The sequence below is a fragment of the Dermochelys coriacea genome, chromosome 4, assembly GCF_009764565.3.
Source record: "Dermochelys coriacea isolate rDerCor1 chromosome 4, rDerCor1.pri.v4, whole genome shotgun sequence".
In the NCBI taxonomy this organism is placed as follows: domain Eukaryota; kingdom Metazoa; phylum Chordata; order Testudines; family Dermochelyidae; genus Dermochelys; species Dermochelys coriacea.
Window position 1 is genome coordinate 45,860,214 of NC_050071.1, and position 20,092 is coordinate 45,880,305.

General features: G+C 44.1%; 1 protein-coding gene across 5 annotated transcripts in view; it reads left to right on the forward strand.

The window, feature by feature from the left end:
- LARP1B (La ribonucleoprotein 1B) overlaps window positions 1–20,092 on the forward strand; it is a 109,965-nt gene that overhangs the window by 22,470 nt on the left and 67,403 nt on the right. For all 5 annotated transcript variants that reach the window (XM_038398230.2, XM_043513402.1, XM_043513403.1 and 2 more), the window contains exon 3: window positions 3,160–3,219. In XM_038398230.2, the coding sequence (XP_038254158.1) occupies window positions 3,160–3,219 (60 nt within the window). The remainder of the gene's footprint in view (window positions 1–3,159; window positions 3,220–20,092) is intronic.

Consider the following 20,092-nt stretch of genomic DNA (forward strand, 5'->3'; position numbering starts at 1 on the left):
CCAGCCTGGCTGAGGCAACTCTAGTACTCGGATCTGCACAGATTTGTCCGTCAGAGAACCCTTACTTCTGCCACAAGGCAAAGACTTGATCTCCCAGCATTACATGCACATGTTGCACCAGAATCTGCATGTGGTGCACCTCTCATCTTGGTTACTCGATGCTTGAAGCCACACTGTTCAGTGACAGTCCAGAACGTCCTGCTTAACAGCAGAAAGCCATCCATGAAAGCTCTTTACCTTTGTAAATGGAAGTGCTTCTCTACTTGAGCAGCTAGCCATAATGTCTCCTACACAATCTACAATTCAAAAGATTTTGGACTATCTTTTACATCTTAAAGAATCAGGTCTAGCATTCAATGCCATTAAGGTGCATTTGATTGTAATTTCAGCGGTTCACCCGTATATTGCTGAAAGGACTGTTTTCACTAATCCTATGACAACCATGTTCCTAAATGGACTAGATAGACTGTTTCCCACCTATTCAGGATTCAGGTTCACCTTCGGATATTAATCTAGTTCTGTCAGGTCTTATGGATCCTCCATTCAAGCCCTTAGCCTCTTGCTTAATGTTACACCTTTTGGTGAAGGTGGCCTTTTTGCTAGCCATCACCTTTTTGGGGAGAATGGGTGAGCTACATGCCCTGGTAACAGATTCTTCATGTAATATAATCTACAGGGACACGGTGCTGTATAGGGTTTGACCTATTCTACAGGAGGTCAGACTAGATGATCACAAGGGTCCCTTCTAAGAGCATAAGAACGGCCATATTGGATCAGACCAAAGGTCCATGTTCCCCAGTAACCTGTCTTCCGGGCCCCAGAGGGAATGAACAGAACGGGTAATCATCAAGTGATCCATTCCCTGTCGCTCATTCCCAGCTTCTGGCAAACAGAAGCTAGGGACACCATCTCTGATCATCCTGGCAAATAGCCATTGATGGACCTATCCTCCATTTAATTTATCTAGTTATTTTTTGAACCCTGTTATAGTCTTGGCCCTCACAACATTCTCTGGCAAAGAGTTTCACATGTTGACTGTGAGTTGTGTGAAGAAATACTTCCTTTTGTTTGTTTTAAACTTATTGCCTATTAATTTCATTTGGTGACCCCTAGTTCTTGTGTTATAAGCAGTAAAGACCCCTTCCTTATTTTATTTTTCTCTACACCAGTCATGATTTTATAGACCTCTATCATATCCCCCCTTGGTCATTTCTTTTCCAAACTGAAAAGTCCCAGTCTTGTTAATCTCTCCTCCTACGGAAGCCATTCCATACCCCTAATAATTTTTGTTGCCCTTTTCTGAACCTTTTCCAGTTCCAATATATCTTTTTTTGAGAAAGGGCGACCACATCTGCCTGCAGTATTCAAGATGTGGGCATACCATAGATTTATATAGAGGAAATATAATATTTTCTATCTTATTATCTATCCCTTTTTTAATGATGCCCAAGATTCTGTTTGCTTTTTTGACTGCTGCTGCACATTGAGTCGATGTTTTCAAAGAACTATTTACAATGACTCCAAGATCTGTTTCTTGAATGGTAACAGCTAATGTAGACCCCATCATTTTGTATGTGTAGTTGGGATTATGTTTTCCACTAAGCATACTTTGCATTTGTCAGCATTGAACTTTGCATTTATTGACTTGCTGGCCTTGGAATCTATGAAACCCTAAGTTTCTTTCCAAAGTAGTATCTGATTTCCACTTCATTAGTCAATACACTTATCGGTCTTTTTTCTGAAGCCACATGGTCACAAAACTTAAAAAAAAAAAAAAAAGCTGCGCACTTCAGGTGTCTGCCAAGCCCTACCCTTTTATCTGTGTAGAACAAAGCCCTTTGGGTTTCTTCACAGTGCTTTGGGTCCTCTGTAGAATGGTTAAGAGGTCATCCTGTTATGACACAGTGACTCTTGAGATGGATTACCAACTGCATTGCTGTATGCTATTCTGTTAAGGTAGAACACCTCCTGAAGAGTCAGCGTATTGCGTGTAGGGTGCATTTGTCCTCTACTACATTTATGGGAAACATCCCTTTCATCAACATTTTTACAGCAGCAGTGTGGTCCTCTGTTAACATATTTGCTAGATGCAATTACTGTGCCATCCAGGGAAGATGAGAATGTGGGAAAAACAGTCCTATATTCTGTCTTCAGATGAGACTCGTAGCCCCACCTTCACTGAAAACCTCTTGCGGGGCATCTGCAGTGGAATCAACCTATACAGTCATTCAAAAGACAAAATTGTTACTTATCTTTTTGTAGCTGTTGTTTTTTTTGAGATGTTGCATATGTCCATTCCAAGACGCACCCTCTTTCCCCAGCGCATTGGAGTCCTCATCTAAGATTCTGGTAAGAAGGCTCCATCCTTCATATTCTCTGTTCAGAACATGAGGGAAACCAGGGAGCATGCATGGCAGCCCTACAGTTGCAGCATGGGAAAACTCTCCAGCACCAGTGCACGAAGTGTGTATTACACCTATAGTAAAATGAACATATGCAACACAATTCAAAGACAAATAGTTTTGAGGTGAGTAACGTTTTTTAATATAATTTTTTATTAGGACTGTTAACGTAGCTGCTAAGAGATCTGTGGGCAGAGGGGAGATTATCAGAGATTTAAAGATGGGGAAAAGAGTTTATATTACGTTTAGCAGCCTAGTTGCTTTCATCTAAAAGATTTGTATCCAAATGAAATATACCTGTTGGGTAGCATATTTTAACTGTGACATATATAGGGTTTTTAATTAGTTGCTGGGAGTGCTTTTTATGGCCATATCCATTAAATAGAACTCTGTCCATCAAGGAGTTAGGCTGACAATTACGGTAACAACAAGCTGGAGAAGTTTGTCATTAGGATCCCCTTTTTAACAAAATTGTATTTTAAATCTTAGTTTACTCTTGTGTAGAACTTTGCATTGGAGGCAACCACTCTGAGTAGCTGACTGGATTGCACACTGTTTTCTTGTTGGTTAAAGTAATGTTGTACCTGATTTCCATTACAGTTCTCACATGTCAAATGAGAAGTGATTTATTCTGATTACTGCTATGAAACATAGTCCATCTCTGACCATCACTGTTAAGTATGTGCCAGACCTCATCCACTCATTCTGAAATGCTGTTCTGGTAAACATATAAAACGTATATTTTGTAATTTTACAGGCTAGTGACTTCAATGATATCACAAATTGGCCGACACCAGGTGAAATAGCAAACAATGAAGTGAGTATAGTATGTTGTTTATATACTTAGTCTGAATTATATTTTTTATAAACCTACAAAGCTTGTGGACCCCTCTGTTTCAAGCTCATGTGGTGAATCTGATTAGGCATTTTAGGGTTCAGCAGAAACACTGAAAAGGATTTTGCGGTATGAGTCAGAGTTCACTGAGTACAGCTCTTTATGATTCAGGTGATATGTGCCTATTTCCTCCCCATCCCGCAGAGGTGGAACAACACCAGTTCTGCTGATTTCAGGACCCTCCTATACATGGAAGTGTATAGTATTTACCCCATAATTTTACATTTTAATTCCCCTTTAAGAAGTGTCAGCATGGATCTTCCTTTTTGGGATATGTATGCATGGAATATGAATCCTTTGCAACACTATAACCCTTGGGGCTGTGTACATGTTTTCTCATGGATCTAAATGCTTAGTGCAAGGTTATATAAGGAGCTATGGCCATGATTCCATCCTGCTTCAGAAGTGATCATTGAATCCCTGGTTAACTTCTGTTATATTCAAATTCTTACTCTGCCTGTCACCATGATTTGTTGAGCTGGGCTAATAACTGATATATCAGTCCACTGCCAGTACAAAAGGAAAACCGACTTTGGTTCAGGTCAGATCAAATCCAAATATTGTGACAACTTTTGGTGAATTGAAAAGATCTGTTTTGGGTTAAACAAAACATTTTCTTTGGCCTGAAACAAATTTTTTGGGGTGGCTGAATGGCTAGAGCACTTACCTGGGATGTGGATGAGGCAGCTTCAATCCCCGAGTCTGCTTGATGTGGAGAAGGGATTTGAATTTGGATCTTCCATATTGCAGGAAAGTGCCCTAACTGCTGGGCAAAAGGGACAGACGTCGCTCAGTCTCTTCTGTTGAAGCTGTTCCACTTTATAAATAATTTAGTCATTGGAGCAGGCACTTGAACATCCTAGGTGAGTGCCCTAGCCAGCAGGCTGTAGAATCATTTTCTCTTTCCCTGGCCCAATGACTGTTCTTTGTCATTAATAACGAAATAATATATTGTTAGATTTAGATAGGCTTCATACTAGTTTTTGTGACTTCAACAAGTGCTGTTTCAATCTTTGGCTCCATTCTGGCCATTTCTTTATCTTTACCCTGCCCCATCATGATTTTCTTGATGCTGGAACCAACCCAAGGGTTTTGAGGTGCAAGTGATACAGTTCATGCTTCCTATGATGGTACAATGTCTGATATGAGCCAAAGAACCATCTTAGGGGTGTCTCTTAGGGATATTCACAGACCAAAATCTGTTCAACCTTTCCTCTTCAGTTGTGCCGGGAACCTGAGTCTACTGAAGGCATTTTGCATGGAACTGTCATCCTCTACTGTCAACGTTCTTTTTGGGCCAGATCCAGCCAAGTTCATTGACACCAATGACTGCACTGATGACATCAACATTGAAAATTATGAAAATACTAAAGAAACTATTCTAGGGTTTGGGTCTGTGATACCAGGGCATATGAGGAGTGTAAGATGAAGCAGCACCACTAATCTGCGTGTTCTCTCAGATTCAGTTAAAAACAATGGACGTGTATAATGTGTATTCTGAGAGTCTGCCACAGAATTCACTTCTTCCTACTACGTTGTGCTTCAGGATCTCAACTTCCATTTTTAAAAAAAAAAATGTTATTGGCCCTTATGGCTGCAGAGAAAACCTGAACAGGATGTAAACCAGTGACCCATGTGGGTCTGCAGAGAGCCTGAAACAACAGCTCTAAGAGGTGCATACCACCCTTGTTACCTTTGCCACCTATATACAAGTTAGTGGATAGATTGTATCAGGCTCCTTAGTTGGATGTTGAGTATTTTATATACTCATGAAACACCATGGCACGCTCAGCAGTCACTGAGGGGTCAAGGATACGAAGAGAGCCACTTGCTACATCCTTTGACAAGGAGACAAAGATGATGAACTTAACTGTGTTATAAGATATGCTTGGCAGCAGCTGTGCATCATAGAGCTGCAAATTTATGGGTGCTGCTGGTGAGGTAAAACTATCTGCTTTGGGATAAGCTCCTCACTTTGTCAGAGTGCCTTCCTGGGTAGCTGAAAATAGACATTGGTAAGGAAGGTCAGAAAGGGGCTCATGCATGCCCTCTTTGTTACTTCATATGTGAAGTAAAAGTCAGGGTATCTGAGTTTGTATAGTCTTCTGATAGCTGGAAATCCAGAGATTATTCAGTGTTAGTTCTATCTGAGTCTATTGCAAGCTGTTTTGCCATTCCCATACCTTTTCAGGAATTCTTCTTGTGAGAAAATGCAACATGAAGTAACTTCCCTCCCACCACTGAGAACAATAGAAGTTCCTCAAATATTTGGAAAGAGTTCTTCTCTCGTTCCCTAGTTTCCGGGGGGGGGGGGGGGGAAGAGACTCTAGGGAACTGTCCTATACTGGAGTTAAGAAATTGAACAGGTACACAGAGGTTTAAATTCTGTATGATTTTAATCCCTTTTTAAACCCATGTGATTGATTTGAGGCTCTCTCTAAAAGAAGTCCATTTCTGTATGTCTTTCTAGCTGGTCCATTGAGAGTACTTAAGTCTTTCTCCGTGTGTAGACCACTACCAAAACAGATTCCTTCACATGCTCTATACAGCATCAAAGATCTTTATCATTTACCTGGTTGTAGTTGCTGCTCCTTGAGATATTTAGTGGTTATAACATCAACCAAAAGAGTCTGTAAGATGCCAGTTGTGATGGCTGAAGTGCCCTAAATAGTATTCCATAAAAGTAAGGTACATTCCAAATTGTTAACTTGGTGGCTTCTGACTTCTGTATGAATATATGTCTACCTTACAGTATTTTTCTAAGATCATGCACGTTACCACATGAGACTAGGTTGCATTGTGCAAGATGTTAAAATTGCACTTAGCTGCAGCATATGTAGGACTGTTACATGCAAATTTCCTACATTACCGATGGCTTATGGTAATATATTTAGGGGAAGACTATCTTTGCTAAAAGACTGTCTTGAATGCAAAGCATAACCCTTTAATTTTGTTATGTTGCGATACCTAAAGTGTATTCTAACAGATCCAAAGCAGTCATCACAACATTTCTGAAAAACCTTTCTGATTGTTTGTTTGCAAGGTATAATTTTGATTGTTGGTATGATGCCCAATTCAAGAAAAGTCTTCCGGTATTTATTTTAAATACTACAATTTTCCTTCTTTGAGAGGAGTTGTTACTGAATCTCCCAGAAGTGATCTGCAGTATACAGGCAGTACTGAATGGAAAACAGTTACTAGTAAATTCCTTAACCTGAATTCTGTAAGTAAAATATATAGACAGATATTGTCAACCACTTTCTGGTACCCTTTTTAATCTGTTTTTGAATTCTGATTAAATGGAATGGAAGAATAAGAGTTGGTGCCCGTGGTTCTTTGTAACCTTGCACAAATATTTGGATTGATTAGGGAACATATTTACAGCTCCACTATTCAGCCTTCTGAGATACTCTCTTTAAAGATTAAAGCAGATTAGTGTCCTGTAAATGAGTCTCTATAAAGACAATCTACTTGAACTCTAGTTACTGGTAAGTAAACTTTCATCTCTGAGTGCTGGTCTCTGTGTATTTCACCGTGAATACAACTAAGAAGAGGGAATTTTTGCAAGCAGTGTCCGAGGGCCTGCACCTGCACCCATGCTCTCAAGCTCCACACTGATGGTATAAGAGGTGGGGGAGAACAAACTGCCTCTCCAATTCCTTCCTACAGCTGCATAGCCTGAGTCAGAATCCTACAGTTCGGAACTGATCCTTTGTCTCCTGTAAATGTTTTATTTTTTTTAATAGTTCCCTAGTTAGTGTTAGAATCCCCACCCCAAGGAACCCTCACAGTGGAACTTGAATTATGGCCAGGATACTGGTCTTCAAAACCTTTTTCCTGGCCCCACTCCTTTTTGGAGAGCAACAACTGCCAGTGCTGCCTCAGAGAAGCTCGTATCTGCAGGATCTAAGTGCAGTATCTGCTACTCTTTTCCCACCTGAACACAGCAGGTGCGAGAACTCCAGCTTTGGAAGCACCTTATTGAGCATGCAAAGAGACCCCAGCGAGACCTAGGCTAGGAGGTTCCACCTCCATACATTGGCCAGAGTCATCAAGGAGCATGCCACCTAGTATTATGTTGAAGTCCTGAGCAGATAGGAGCAGAAGAAAGGACCCTTCACCTGGGCCCTATCATGAGAGTAAGGGGCATTCTTGCACACACAGAAGCAGGTGCCCTCTCTTCTAAGAGGAGAGATGCCTCCTTTTGACTCTATCCAAGTCTTCAGGCCCAAGTCGTATGGAGTTAGAGCGCCCGTCCCTCCTAAGCCACATGGGAGCAATCCTCCTTCAGTACCAACCTCCCCATTGACTGTGATACTGACTGCAGTACCTACTAACATGACATACCAGGAATCACCAGTATTTTTGAAAACAACTGGGTTGGAGACTCATTCACTGATGGTGCTGTCACAGCCCTGTGAGGAACAACCATCTACACCTACTCTGAAGGTATGGAGTGATAAGACAACCTCCAAAGGGGAGGGGAGGGGGACTTCCTCCTCCTGGACCCAGCATTTCCCTTGTTAGCAAGACTGATCCTCACCAGGGAGATCTAACAGAAGCAGGAATTGGGAATTCTGAAAGAAGTCTATCTGCCGTCCTGTCCACTAGCCAGGGTTTCCCCTCTGTGATCAACAGTACTGCCAGTGGAGCCAGATCCAACTTTTCCATGGTCAGGAGATTCAGCTTCACTTCCACCTAGAGGGATCAGTCCAGGCAGGACATTGAGAATCTCCTGGCTCCAGTCTTCGCTACAGAAACAGTCACCCTCTTGCCCCAGAAGATGGGTGGTACTAAATGCCTCAGACCACTGTGACCTACTTCTGACTCCTCATACTGGCCTTATTGGGTCCCATGGTACCTTTGATGTGTGGTACTTGGAATCCATGTGATCCAATAAGGAACCTTACCACCCTTTTTTTCCAAAGGGTCAACCAAAACCTCCCTCTGAGGCCATGGAATAAGAGGAAGATGAGCCAGATCCTTTGGCATGGCTGGTACCAATAGGGGTATGTCCTCTTCACTCAGTGAGGTGGTTGCTCCAGCCTCAGTCTTCCCCCAGACTATCATAAACCATTTCAAGAGCTGTTAGTCATGGAAGAGCTCTAAATCTTCTTAAAGGAGGTTCAGGACTCTCAAGATAAGCTTTTAGATATCCTGCACTCCCAGTAAATGAAGCCATACTAGAACCAGCAAGGGCTGTGTTGCACATGCTGACTACCTGTGCCCCTAGGCCAAAGAAGGCAGAAAAGATTTACTTTATTCTAGCTAAGAGAGTGGAGTTCTTGTTCACCCATCCTACCCCAATCTCCTTGGTACTTTATATGCCCCCCCCCCCCCAAAAAAGGATCCACACAACATCCAGCAGATACCCCTGCAGATAAGTAGGCTGTGCATCTAGACCATAGGGGAGAAAGATGTTTACATTTATAGTTTAGAATCTCAAACTATCAGGTTCTTCTTGCCAGATAAGATTTCCTGAATTTTTCTAAGTTCCTGGACTTCAGGGACAAGTTACATCGGGGGACAGGGTTCAATTTCAAGCCCTTATTGAGAAGTGTAAACAGATGGCTAGAACTTCATTGCAAATTGTACTTGGTGCGGCCAAGATCTGTGGCAACCACCATTGTGCTGTGATGGAATTGTGGATGCCCTTTTCAGGGTTTTCCAAGGAGGTCCAAAACACTGCTGAGGACTTAATATTTAATTAGACTAATATTTTCAATGAGAAGACAACTTTTTGCAGTCATTGAAGTACTCCAGGGCAACCTTCTGCTCTCTGGGCATATAAACATCAGACCCAAAGAGAAAATACTATAAACACCCCTACAAACTGAACCCCTTACCACAGCCCTTTTATCACCAGCAGTTTTATGAGCCACCTCAGAAATGGCAGAAAAATGCCAAGACCAAGATACTCTTGTGATATTGTCCAGGGTACAGTCTGGACCGATGAATAGCTGCGTCCCCTCAGTTCTCCAACGTGGGGTTTCTTTTACACTGCTTCACAGAGAGCTGTCAGTCCTGGTCTGCTCTCACACAGCCTCCAGGCTGTAAGTTACTCCCAGTTATAGTATGAGTGCTATAACCAGCCACTCTTTAATTACACCAGCAAATTCCCAGTCCCAGACGTCCCATCAGAAATGTACGTTTTATACAATGTCAGCGTGTATAAAGTCCATTTTATTAATGGAAAAGAATATGCACAAATACCATTATCCCAAATGGAGGTTCCCAAACATGTCAGTCCAAAATAAACTGTTTCTAAATAAAACAAGAAAACAAATCAACTACAAAAGACTAGATTGTGACTAGAAATAAAGAGGCATAAAGTCAGAATAGGTTACAAGAAAATAAAAGTAAATTGCAACTAACACCTAACTTAACAAGCTAAGTGAATTGAAAGCAAAGGTGTCTCACCATGTGTTTCAGCAATCTTACTGGCTGAATTCCTTTCAATCCAAGATCCCTCCCCCAGTCCAAAGCTGTTTCCTTTGTTCTTCAGGTGTTGTGCATGCTGTGGGTAGAGAGAAAAGGAGAAATAATTTGGGGCATCTGCTCCCCCTTATTACAGCTTTCTCTTCTTTGAGAATCAAAGGTTCCACTTAAGGTTCAGGAGATGGAAGGTCTGTGTAAACAGGAACCCCCCAGCTGATTCTTTGTTAATATGTAGATTTAAACGCACATCCTCTTTCTTGCCAAAAGAATGGCCACTTTAACCAGGTGGTGATCCATTTGATTTTGCTGACAGCTGGCCGAGGCATCGTCTAGCCTTTTGTCTCTGGGGAATGGGTTTGTGACTGCTCTCCCAGCCTTGGAACATGTCTTACTAATATCATATAATAGTCTTATAACTTTACATACTGTGTTGCCACACATTTTATCAGGGCAATAATGAGCAGCAAATTATGAGTTTTCAAATGATACCTCAAAGCATGCTCTGTACAAAACTTATCATAACCTCGCAGAAGAGGTGAACATAAGGGTACAGACTGTCACAATGCTTCATCTTCTTCAACTGCAGCTACCCAACCAAGAGATATTTTTGACGAGACCATCGAGGTCTGTGAACCAATATTGATGCCATCTTCACCCAGTGCCAAGATACACTTTGGGCAATGTTTAGAGAACTTGTCCCACAATTGGAGGTTGATAACAGACAAGTAGGTGCTGGATATCACCCATTCTAGCTATACCATTGTTTCTCTCTCCACCTCCAAAACTTTCTTCCTCATCCCTTTTCAAGGACTTCTCTCATGAGAGGATCCTCCAAGAAGTTGAATCTCTTCTCCAGTAGAGAGCAATAGAGCAGGTACCCCCTCAACATTGGGAAATATTTCCTAGTTCCCAAGAAGAAAGAAGGCTGGAGACTCATTCTCGAGCTGCATTAACTCAACATTTTTATTCGCAAACTGAAATCCCACATGGGTACCATTATATTGATTTTAGATGAAATATATGGGCTAAAGGTGTTAATCCAGCCACTGCTCAACATTTAAACAGTGTTTAAATAATGTTCAGGTTCAGAGCTCTCAGCCTGCTTAGTACTATTGCATAAACACCATTAAAAATCCTTTTGAACCTTTTACAAAAGGATAAAGAAAAAGAAAAACAAAATATTTGCAATATAAGTAAGGCTTTCATTTTAAAAATATCCCTTGTTTCCTTTCCCTTTATCTGAAGACTTTTTTTTTTTTTTACATTGTTAAAACTGCTTGTGTGACAGTTATTTAGATGGTATCAAAAATGGTATCAAATAACTGTCCTTTTGAGGAAAGGAGAAATTAATTATGGGTTATGGCTGCTGCTATTGCTGTTACAGTCTGATCCTGTTTTGTCCCACGTGGTGGTTGAGATTCAGCCAGAGTCAGTGAAGGTTGCAATGTCATCTGGCTCCCTCCCTCTGGCCCAGTCTGGTCATCTTTCAGGATCGGGATGAAGAAGGTCCAGCATCCCACAAGGTAGTGGGAGTGGCAGTCGGAATGATAAAGCAGGCTCCAGTAGCCAGTACTTGTCTCTTTAAGGACCCACACAGAGAAAGGTTGGGGAATAGTCCATCCTGTCATTATTTTGTGTACTAGTTAAGCCTGGTTTCGGACACACCAATTTTGGTTCACAGATTTCTCGTATTTACCAAGCATGAGCTTAACACAGTCCTCTTGTTACATCAGTAGGTCTTTTTGTTTGGACTAATTCAGGCTTTGTCTCTCTTTCATAAATTTTGACATCAACATTTGTAGGTTGTTGTGGCATCTTACGAACATTCACTTTTTTTTTTACACTCTTGAGCTCCCAATTAGGATAAATTTGTAGACCCAACTATCACAACAGTTACAATGGCATCAATAACACCATCCCCAGAAAAGGACACATGGCTCACAGCTCTTGATGTGAAAGATGTGCTTTCATTTGGCTAGTCGCTCCACGGATGATTCCTCAGGTTGTGGTAGGTCTCCAGCACTATCAATTCAGGGTATTTCCTGTTGGGTTAGCCATACCTCCCAGAGTCCTCACAAAAGTGTTCTCAGTAGTAGTAGTAGTAGTAGTAGTAGCTCAGATGAGGCAACTCCACTATGCTTGCACAATTTGCTTCTGATTGGCAGCTCTTGCCTGGAGGTCTTAATGCCAACCTCGTTGCTATTCAACCTTCTAGCATCCCTGGGAATCTGCATAAATATGAAGTCTATCCTGACTACAACAGAGTATAGAATATATAGGAGCTACCTTGGATTCAGTCAGGGCAAAGGCTCATCTTCCTAAGGACAGACTTCACTACATGGGCATTCAGATCTAGCTACGCGAAGCCCTTGATAATTAGTTCAGATATGCCTCACTCTTCTGAAGCAGATGACATCATGTACTTATGTGATGCCATTTGACAGACTCCAACTCCATTGCCTACAAGCTTGGCTCTGAACAGTATATACACCAGAGCAAGCACAGCATGAACACCTTAGTTACAGTCCCCACTGAGTTGAGGGTCTCACGGAAATGGGGAGGGACCCTGTACATATGTATGTGGCATTCTCTTTCTGTCCTGCCCATCTGACAAGATAATTACAGATGTCTACCTGATAGGCTGGGGAGCCCACACGGACAATCATACAGCATAAGGTACTTGAATGCCTAAGGAAGCCAGAATCCACACACAGCTTGTAGAACGGAGACCTGGATGAGAACCTTGCAAAGCATTCCTACCACTCATACAATCCGAGAATGTCCTGATAATGTCAGACTGTTTGTTCTGTTTTGTTTGTCTGTCACAAGCATGGAGGGGTGAGATCCATCCCTCTTGTTTATAGAAATGATCAGCTTATGGCATCCTATTGGCAGTGTACCTCCCAGGAGCCCAAAATTCACTGGCAAACAGCCTCAGCAGGCATTTTGCCACCCATCAGAAATGTGAACTACATGAGTCAGTGGTAAACAGGATCTTAATCAGTGGGGAACCACCACTTTGGATCTGTTTGCCCCCAGGCATACAGGAATTGGGAACATATATTGCTCCAGGGGAGCTGAAAGACAGACCAGAAGCGATGGTCTCCTACTGCCTTAGTCAGATCACTTGAGCTATTTCTTCCTTGTCATCCCTCTATTACCTCAGGTTCTTCATAAGATTTGACTGGATAGGGCACGAGACCTCTTCATCACCCCCAAACAGCCCAGACCATTCTGGTTGCCAAGTCTCCTACAAATGTCATCCTGACAACCGATCAGCATTCAGACTGTCCCAGACATCTTGACCCAAGAGAATGGCAGCGTCAGGTATCCCAACCCAGATGTTCTCCTTCTCACAGCTTGGTATTTGGAGAGCATCAAACCTAGAATGGTCCCACCCTGAAGCTTTGGAAACTATTCTTAAAAATAGCAGAAAGGACTCAATCAGAAAATGTTTCCGAGCCAAGTGGAAATATTTCTCTATCCAGGCCCAGCAAAACCATGTATTTCCAGAGACAACAGTTAGTACAAAATGGCAGGAATATCTTCTTACTCTTGAGAAATGGGCCTTTCCCTTAGCTCGCTGCAGGTTCATCTGGCTGCATATCAGCATGTCTCCTGCCAATGGACGTTTACACAGTCTTTATTCTTTTGAAGAGTCTGTTCAGAAACTTTGCACTGGTAAAGTAACCAACCCTTCACTGAGATCTCTTTGAACCACTAATAATGCGTTCCATGTCTTGCTTGTTGGAGGAGGTAATGTTCCTCACGGCCATCATTTCAGCCGGAAGAGTAGGTGAATTTGGGGCCCTAATGACCGATGCACTACACATAATAGTCCATAAGGACCAAGTCTCACTACAATTACACCTGAAATTCATTCCTAAAAGTTTTTTTGTAATTTCACATAAACCAGTCAATTCACTTACCTGTCTTTTTTTTTTTTTTTTTTTTTTTTTTTTCCCTGAAGCCCCATGCCTTAGGCAAGGAGACTATTCCCTTCATGTTCAGTGAGTATTGGCATTTTACCCACTGGGACAAAGCTCTGTCCTTGCCTCCGTGGGTCCCGCGTTTCCTGGTGGATTTCGCTAGCCTCAGAGGCTCAGGCCCTGCACATAACCCTTCTCTCTCTAGAAACATGGGTCACAGACTACTGAGTCATTTTCATCATAAGCCAGCAAGGGAGGTGAGGAGAAGTTACCCTTCCTTGCACAGTCTGTTGTCTCCCAGTCTCAGTGATTAATCGGGGGCAAAGGTGGGGAGGGGGGAGCCCGGGCGCACTCTCTACTCTGGGCTCTAGCCCAGGGACTTTAATAGTATCAGCTATGGTACAGAAACATGATATGTACAATTCCCTGGGCTACTTCCTCCACAGCAGCCCTCACTTCCTCAAGCTCCACTTCACCCTTACGTCAGGGCCTCCTTCCTTGTGCCTGATATGGTATGTACTACTCAGCCTCTCCAACCGCACAACTTCCTCCCACAGCTCCTGACATGCACATCCACTTGATTGACTAACTGGGAGGCTTTTAACTAGTTTGTCAGCCCCTGATTGGCTTCAGGTGTCCCAATCAACCTAGCCTTCTCCCTGCCTTCTGGAAAGTTCTTAATTGGCCCCAGGTGTCTTAATTGACCTGGAGCAGCTGCCATTTCACTTATCCTGGTACTAGGGATTTGTTTAGCCTGGAGCTAATGTATATATCTCCTACTACTTTTCTGTAGCCATCTGGCCTTGCCCCATCACATATTTTCTCCCCCTTCCCCCCGCCCGCTCTGCTCAACACCATAGAGTTGGGCAACTTAGGATGCCAGAAAGTATGCTCATGACAGACCATCGGCATTGCCATGGTGGCATCGAGCCATGTGCCGTATGTGGAACTGGAATGGTTGGAGGGATAAGAACCACCTGGTGACCCTTGCATTCTTTTCCTTATTCCGCTGCATCCACTGGAGGGATGCATGGTCCGTCAGAAGAGTAAATCACCAGCCTAAGAGGTAATAACGCAGTGTCTCCATAGCCCATTTAACAGCAAGGCATTCTCTCTCGACTACTGCGTATTTCTGTTCTCTTGGGAGAAGCTTTCTGCTTAGGTATAGGATCAGGTGTTCCTCTTCTCCCACCATTTGCGACAGAACTCCCCCAACCCCACCTCGGAAGCATCTGTTTGTAAAATAAATTCACCGTTAAAGTACGGGGTCATTACAGAGGGCCATCCGAAGGTCTGTAAATGCCCCTCTGCAGCGTCGTTCCACTTTACCGTGTCTGGACCTTGGGCCTTCACCAGGTCCAGCAGGGGACTTGCCCTAGTGGTGAAGTGGGGAATAGGCGTGGTCGGCTACTACCCACTGTTTAACAATGCACGGACCTCCTTCTTTCGGGTCGATCGGGGCCAGTTTTGAATTGCCTCTAGGTTATTCGTTTGGGGCTTCACTATTCCCCTTCCCACAATATATCCCAGGTACCTAGCCTCTGCTAGCCCTATGGCGCATTTAGTGGGATTAGCAGTGAGGCCATCCTGCCTTAAGGTGCGCAGTACTGCCTCAACTTTCTCCAAGTGTGTTTCCCAGTCTGGCGTATGGATGATATCATCATCTAGGTATGCAGCTGCATAACTAGTATGGGGGCGCAGCAGCTTATCCATGAGGCGCTGGAATGTGGCTGGGGCTCCATGTCGCCCAAAAGGGAGGATGGTGTATTGGAATAGCCCATCCGGGGTGGAGAATGCTGTCTTTTCTTTAGCTTCTTTGGTCAGAGGAATCTGCCAGTACCCTTTTGTCAGATCCAGTGTAGTCAAGAATCGGGCACTACCCAGTCGGTCAACCAGTTCGTCAATGCGTGGTATGGGGTATGCGTCAAACTGGGATATTTCATTCAGTTGGTGAAAGTCGTTACAGAATCTCATGGTACAGTTAGGTTTAGGCACTAGAACAATGGGACTGGACCACTGTCTGCAAGATGCTTCAATAACCCCTAATTCTAACATTTTCTTTACTTCGGCCATGATTTCTTCTCTTTTGTCTGCTGGGATTCGATAGGGTTTCAATGTTACCTTGGCTCCAGGGATCGCGCAGATATGGTGATAGGTCTCAGTCATCCGCCCTGGTTTTGTAGAAAACACATCTCGGTCACGATTAATCATGTCAGCTGCCTCGATCTTTTGGATCGGCATCAAGTTGGATGATATCCTCACTTGCTCTTGTTTCAGAGTAGCAGCCGTGATAGTCTGTATTCGCAAAAAGAAAAGGAGTACTTGTGGCACCTTAGAGACTAACAAATTTATTAGAGCATAAGCTTTCGTGAGCTACAGCCCACTTCATCGGATGCATATAATGGATCATATAGTAAAAGATATATACACATACAGAGAAGGTGGAAGTTGCCATACAAATTGTATGAGCTATTATCAGCACAAGAAAAAAAAAAAACTTCTGTAGTGATAATCAAGATGGCCCATTTAGACAGTTGACAAGAAGGTACGAGGATATTTAACATGGGGAACTAGATTCAATATAAAGAAAAGGAGTACTTGTGGCACCTTAGAGACTAACAAATTTATTAGAACATAAGCTTTCGTGAGCTACAGCTCACTTCATCGGATGCATTTGGTGGAAAAAACAGAGGGGAGATTTATATACACACACACACACACACACACAGAGAACATGAAACAATGGGTTTATCATACACACTGTAAGGAGAGTGATCACTTAAGATAAGCCATCACCAGCAGCAGGGGGAGGAAAGGAGGAAAATCTTTCATAGTGACAAGCAAGGTAGGCTAATTCCAGCAGTTAACAAGAATATCTGAGGAACAGTGGGGGGTGGGTTGGGGTGGGGGGGGAGAAATAACATGGGGAAATAGTTTTACTTTGTGTAATGACTCATCCATTCCCAGTCTCTATTCAAGCCTAAGTTAATTGTATCCAGTTTGCAAATTAATTCCAATTCAGCAGTCTCTCGTTGGAGTCTGTTTTTGAAGCTTTTTTGTTGAAGGATAGCCACTCTTAGGTCTGTAATCGAGTGACCAGAGAGATTGAAGTGTTCTCCAGCTGGTTTTTGAATTTAAGTTATCCTCCTGGGGAAGGGTCTCCTGCATGACTAAACATGCCTCTCGATCGTGCCAAGGTTTTAGAAGATTGGTGTGGTAAATTCGCTCCGATTTCCAGCGGCCTGGCTGCCACATCTTATAGTTCACCTCTCCCATGGCTTTTATTATTTCGTAGGGTCCCTGCCACCGGGCCAATAGTTTACTTTCTGCTGTGGGCACCAGTACCATAACCCGATCCCCTGGTTGGAACCGTCGAAGCTTCGCTTGGTGGTTATAATGGGTTCGTTGGGTCTCCTGTGCTCTCCAAGTGTTCCTGTACAATGGGCGTAACTCGGGCTATCAGATCTCTCATCTGCAATACATGCTCAACTATGTTCCTTCTGGGATTTGGCTCCTCTTCTCAGGCTTCTCTGGCTATATCCAATATGCCCTGAGGGTGGCGCCCATATAATAGTTAGAATGGAGAGAAACCTGTGGAGGCTTGCGGAACCTCCCAGATGGTGAACATGAGGTAAGGCAATAGGGTATCCCAATCTTTCCCATCCCGGCTCACCACTTTCCTAATCATGGCCTTGAGGGTCCTATTGAACCTTTCCACAAGGCCATCTGTTTGCGGGTGGTATACAGAGGTCCATAGGGCTTGTACATGGAGCAATGAACAGAGATGTTTCATCAACTTGGACATGATCAGTCAATACCTCCTTGGGTAGCCCAACCCGGGCAAAGATCTGTACTAGCTCCTTAGCTATTGTCTTGGAAGATATGTTGCACAGGGGAACAGCTTCCGGGTACCGGGTTGCATAGTCCAGTACAACAAGCACATGTTGGTGGCCCCGAGCTGTCTTCTCTAGGGGCTCTACCAGATCCATGGCTATCTGATCGTTCAAAAGGAACCTGTATTATTGGAAGAGGTATCAAAGGAGCCCGCAAACGCAGGCGAGGGCTGGGTAACTGACGCTCCGGACAAAAGGTGCAGTATTACTGGACATCTTCATGCACTCCTGGCCAGAAGAACCTCCGCAGGATCCATGCCTGGGTTTTCTCTACTCCTAGGTGTCCTCCAAACAGGTGACTGTGGGCGAGACTCAATATGGCTTTTTGATGTTTTCGTGGCACAAGAAGTTGTATCTCTTGCTCCCGCATTTGCACCACGCGGTACAGGAGATCTTTCTTCACTATAAAGTAAGGTCCGGAACCCCGGATCTTCCCAGGTACGGGTATCTCATCGATCTCAGCCACCTCTTTCCTGGTGTTATCATATCTGGGGTCCTCCACCTGGTTTTCACACCCCCCCTCCCTTCTTCCACCTAGGACTCCCCGGGGGTTTGGCTGCCCAACCTTCCAGGGTTGGGGTTGGGTGCTTGCTTCGAAAGGGGCCTTCCTTGGGTAGTCGGGTCAGTTCCCTGGTTGTCGTCCATCTTTCTACCAGTGTGATCATCTCGTCATACGTGGACAGATCATTTTGGCCTACCCATTTGCGGAGATCTGGCGGCAGTCCCCACATGTAATGGTCTATGACCAGGGTCTCCAAAATCTTCTCTGGCCTGCACACCTCGGGCTGTAAGCACTTCTGCGCGAGGTGTATGAGGTTGAATAGCTGAAACCTTGGGGGGTTTGTTCTCCTGGTATTTCCAGTCATGGAACCTCTGGGCCCTTACCACTGCAGTTAACCCTGATCGTACTAGGATCTCTGCCTTCAGTATAGTCAGTGGCATCAGTGACAGGCAAGTCAAAGTAGGCCTGGGCCTCTCCACACACAAAAGGGGCGAGAATGCTGGCCCACTGCTCCTGGGGCCACACCTCATGCTGAGCAGTTCTTTCAAATGAGAGGAAATATGCCTCTACGTAATCTCCTGACATCATCTTTGGCAGACAACCAATGGCCCTCAGGGTTCACGTCCCATCGGACCCCCGGGCCTGGGTGGTGAGGATCATCAGCTGGTCCACCACCTCTTTCTCAAGAGGGCATAATCTTGGGTCGCCTGGCTCATCAATAATTGATTGGTTTCCTGCTGTAGCTGCATAGACTCCTGTTGTGCCATTGCCTGAACCCGGGTGGCGTCCTGCTGGGCTGCCGTGGCTTGTACCAGAGCTCTTACCACCTCCTCCATTGTGGTACAAAGCAAACAAACAAACAAACCAAAACAAAAAAAAAGTCCAAAACCCAGTGCACTTTTTTTTTTTAAACCTTTCTTCCGCCACTCTGTGAACGAAATCTCACTTTTGACACCAGTTTTGACAAAGCTCTGTCCTTGCCTCCGTGGTTCCTGCGTTTCCTGGTGGATTTCGCTAGCCTCAGAGGCTCACCGTGACCCTGCACGTAACCCTTCTTTCTCTAGAGACAGGGGTCACAGTCTACTGAGTCATTTCCATCATAAGCCAGCGAGGGAGGTGAGAAGTTATCCTTCCTTGCACAGTCTCTGTTGTTTCCCAGTCTCAGTGATTAATCAGGGAGCAAAAGTGGGGGGGAGAGGAGCCCGGGCCCACCCTCTACTCCGGGCTCCAGCCCAGAGACTCGAATAGTATCAGTTATGGTAGCTGACCTTTTAGAAACATGACATGTACAATTCCCTGGGCTACTTTCTCCACAGCAGTCGTCACTTCCTCAAGCTCCACTTCACCCTTACCTCAGGGCCTCCTTCCTTGTGCCTGATATAGTGTGTACTACTCGGCCTCTCCAACCGCGCAACTTCCTCCCACAGCTCCTGACATGCACATCCACTTGATTGACTAACTGGGAGGCTTTTAACTAGTTTGTCAGCCCCTGATTGGCTTCAGGTGTCCCAATCAACCTAGCCTTCTCCCTGCCTTCTGGAAAGTTCTTAATTGGCCCCAGGTGTCTTAATTGTCCTGGAGCAGCTGCCATTTCACTTATCCTGGTACTAGGGATTTGTTTAGCCTGGCGCTAATTCATCTGTCTCCCACTACTTTTCTATAGCCATCTGGCCTTGCCCCGTCACACCACAAGAAATGAAACAGATCAGAAAATTATCTAGACTGTTGGTTGCCATAGCAGAACAAGTACGAGAACAAGCTATATTCTTTCAAAGAATATAAGTGGATGTATGACAGTATCCTTGGCACAGATTCATTCACCTCACAGAGTAAGGGCTCACTCTACAATGGCACAAGCAACCTTTGTAGTATCACTTCATGAGGTGTCCCGGCTTGATAGCTGCAGGGTAGCTGTGTGGAGTTGTATCCACCCATTCAGGAGATATTATTCCTTGGTCCAAGACGCTCTGTTGACACATCCTTTGGGACAACATTTCTATAAGCAGTTATATCGTCTGCATTCTTGCACCCTC